Raw genomic sequence first — 1957 nt, 5'->3', positions numbered from 1 at the left:
CTGAGAGTGCCATTTCCGGCAATCTAGAGGTGTCATATTCATAAATTTTCTTTCCTCAGCCCCAACCATGGTGGGGCTGAGGTGATCTACTTTTCCAACGTGCAAGTCCTTCCCTGTCCCCCCTCTAATTTGCTTTCCTGGAGCCGCGACTGATAATGATAAATTAAGTAAATCACATTTATGTTTGTGAAATCAAAATGCTAACCAATGTTTTGTGTGCTCCCTATCTCCCTAGTCATGTTTGATGGTAAATTTTTCATAGTTCGAATTTTGAATACGTTACAAGCTAATCAGTTGATAATAAATCATTATTTTTAAGAATGTTAGTTTGCACGAAATATATAATCAGGCATAATTATGACTAAAAAGGATAATTTTAAAAACTTTTTATGAGTATTTCAGTGGCAGATTCAAGGGGCCCAGCATCACTATTTTTTTTTTTTTTTTGAAATTTAAAAGTGGAGAAAAATTTAATTTATATTCAAATTCAGTCTGAGAGTGCCATTTCCGACCAACTGGAGGTGGCATAATCATAAATTTTCTTAACTCAGCCCCAACCATGGTGGGGCTGAGGTGGTAGTCCAGCTTCACTCTCCATCTGTAAAAGTCCCTCTCTGGGCCCAGCTCTATTTCAAATTACTGGATCCTCCACTGGATATTTTAAAAATTTCGTATGGAAATAAATGTTAATTGCATTGCTTAAAATCAATTAAAAGGCTATATGCGCCAGAGCTTCCGGGGCTTCGCCCCCTGGTCCCCAACCATTGCTTGGGCCTACGACCCAAGGCTTTATTTTTCATCTCGTCCCCCCCCCACTTTCAGCCACGGATCAACGCCCTTGGGAATGCATAGTCTGATGAATTGATTCTTTGCTTCGCCATCAAGTGCCTTAATAAACTCTGCTGGTATTCCATCTTCACCTTCAGCTTTCTTAACTTGCAGCGAGCCTTTCTATGGCAGAAATCACCTCACTCACTAACAAGTCTGGTCCAATATATGGTCATCTTCCAAGGGTATACTGTCTGGTCGTTCCATTTTACAATATAGATCTTATATATTTATATTGCTTCCATCTAGTCTTGATGTCTTCATCCTCTGTTAGAATGTTCCTGTGAGCGTCTTCCAGCAATAACATATAACATTTATTTAGTCTGTCAAAACTTAATTGAAATAATGGCAACACATTACAAAATCGGTCTTCTATATTCCAGTTAAGTTTTGACAGATAAAACAATTTTTCTTTTTTTTTTTTATTCATACAGTACGTAAATATGTCCTTAGCGAACATTTTGAAGAAAAATTATGTTGATACAACAATCCATTAAAGATTTATTTTTTGAGTAACATATTTTATTTCTGTTGGTTACACTTCGCTGCTCAGCATTGTTTTTCATCAATCGTACATGTCTTCCGCAGCATGAAAAAGCATTTTCGCACGTTTTTCTTCTTCAAACATTCCTAGGCTTTAGTGTTTTTATAATTTATACTTAGAAAATTTATTTGTACATCATAAAAAGGTTTTCCTCCAGACCTTGGATTTATGCAATTTTTTACCATCTATACTTAGTGAGTGTTAGCTGTCAAATTAACAAAGTAGTAAATATGTAGTAGAAAAATAGAAGAAAGAGAGGCTCCATATCATGTACTGTATGGACGGCCACAAGTCAACTCGGCCACAGTCAACTCGGCCACAAGTCAACTCGGCCATAAGTCAACTCGACCACAAATCAACTCGGCCACAAAAAGTTTGGCTACAGCCAACTCGGCCACAAGTCAACTCGGCCACAAGTCAACTCGGCCATAATTCAACTCGGCCACAAGTCAACTCGGCCACAAGTTATTTAATGTAAATCTCAGTTTTTGCATCCTTTTTCTTCAATATATGATTGAAATAAAGTACACAGTATATTTTAGCAAAACAGGACCACCACACTATGCCAAAAGAGATTTGAATGCT

The 1957-nt window shown here is 37.3% G+C and overlaps 1 protein-coding gene across 1 annotated transcript in view; it reads right to left on the bottom strand.

The window, feature by feature from the left end:
- LOC117109377 overlaps nucleotides 1–1573 on the bottom strand; it is a gene marked incomplete at its 5' end in the record, with an annotated part of 36232 nt that extends 34659 nt beyond the window's left edge. The window contains one exon of the mRNA XM_033251687.1: nucleotides 1532–1573. Within this exon, the coding sequence (XP_033107578.1) occupies nucleotides 1532–1573 (42 nt within the window). The remainder of the gene's footprint in view (nucleotides 1–1531) is intronic.
- Between the last annotated feature and the right edge of the window lie 384 nt (nucleotides 1574–1957).

The sequence above is a fragment of the Anneissia japonica genome, unplaced genomic scaffold (assembly GCF_011630105.1).
Source record: "Anneissia japonica isolate Jap-2015-1 unplaced genomic scaffold, ASM1163010v1 scaffold287719_len1884721_cov185, whole genome shotgun sequence".
NCBI lineage: Eukaryota > Metazoa > Echinodermata > Crinoidea > Comatulida > Comatulidae > Anneissia > Anneissia japonica.
This window is presented reverse-complemented; position numbering and strand designations above follow the sequence as displayed.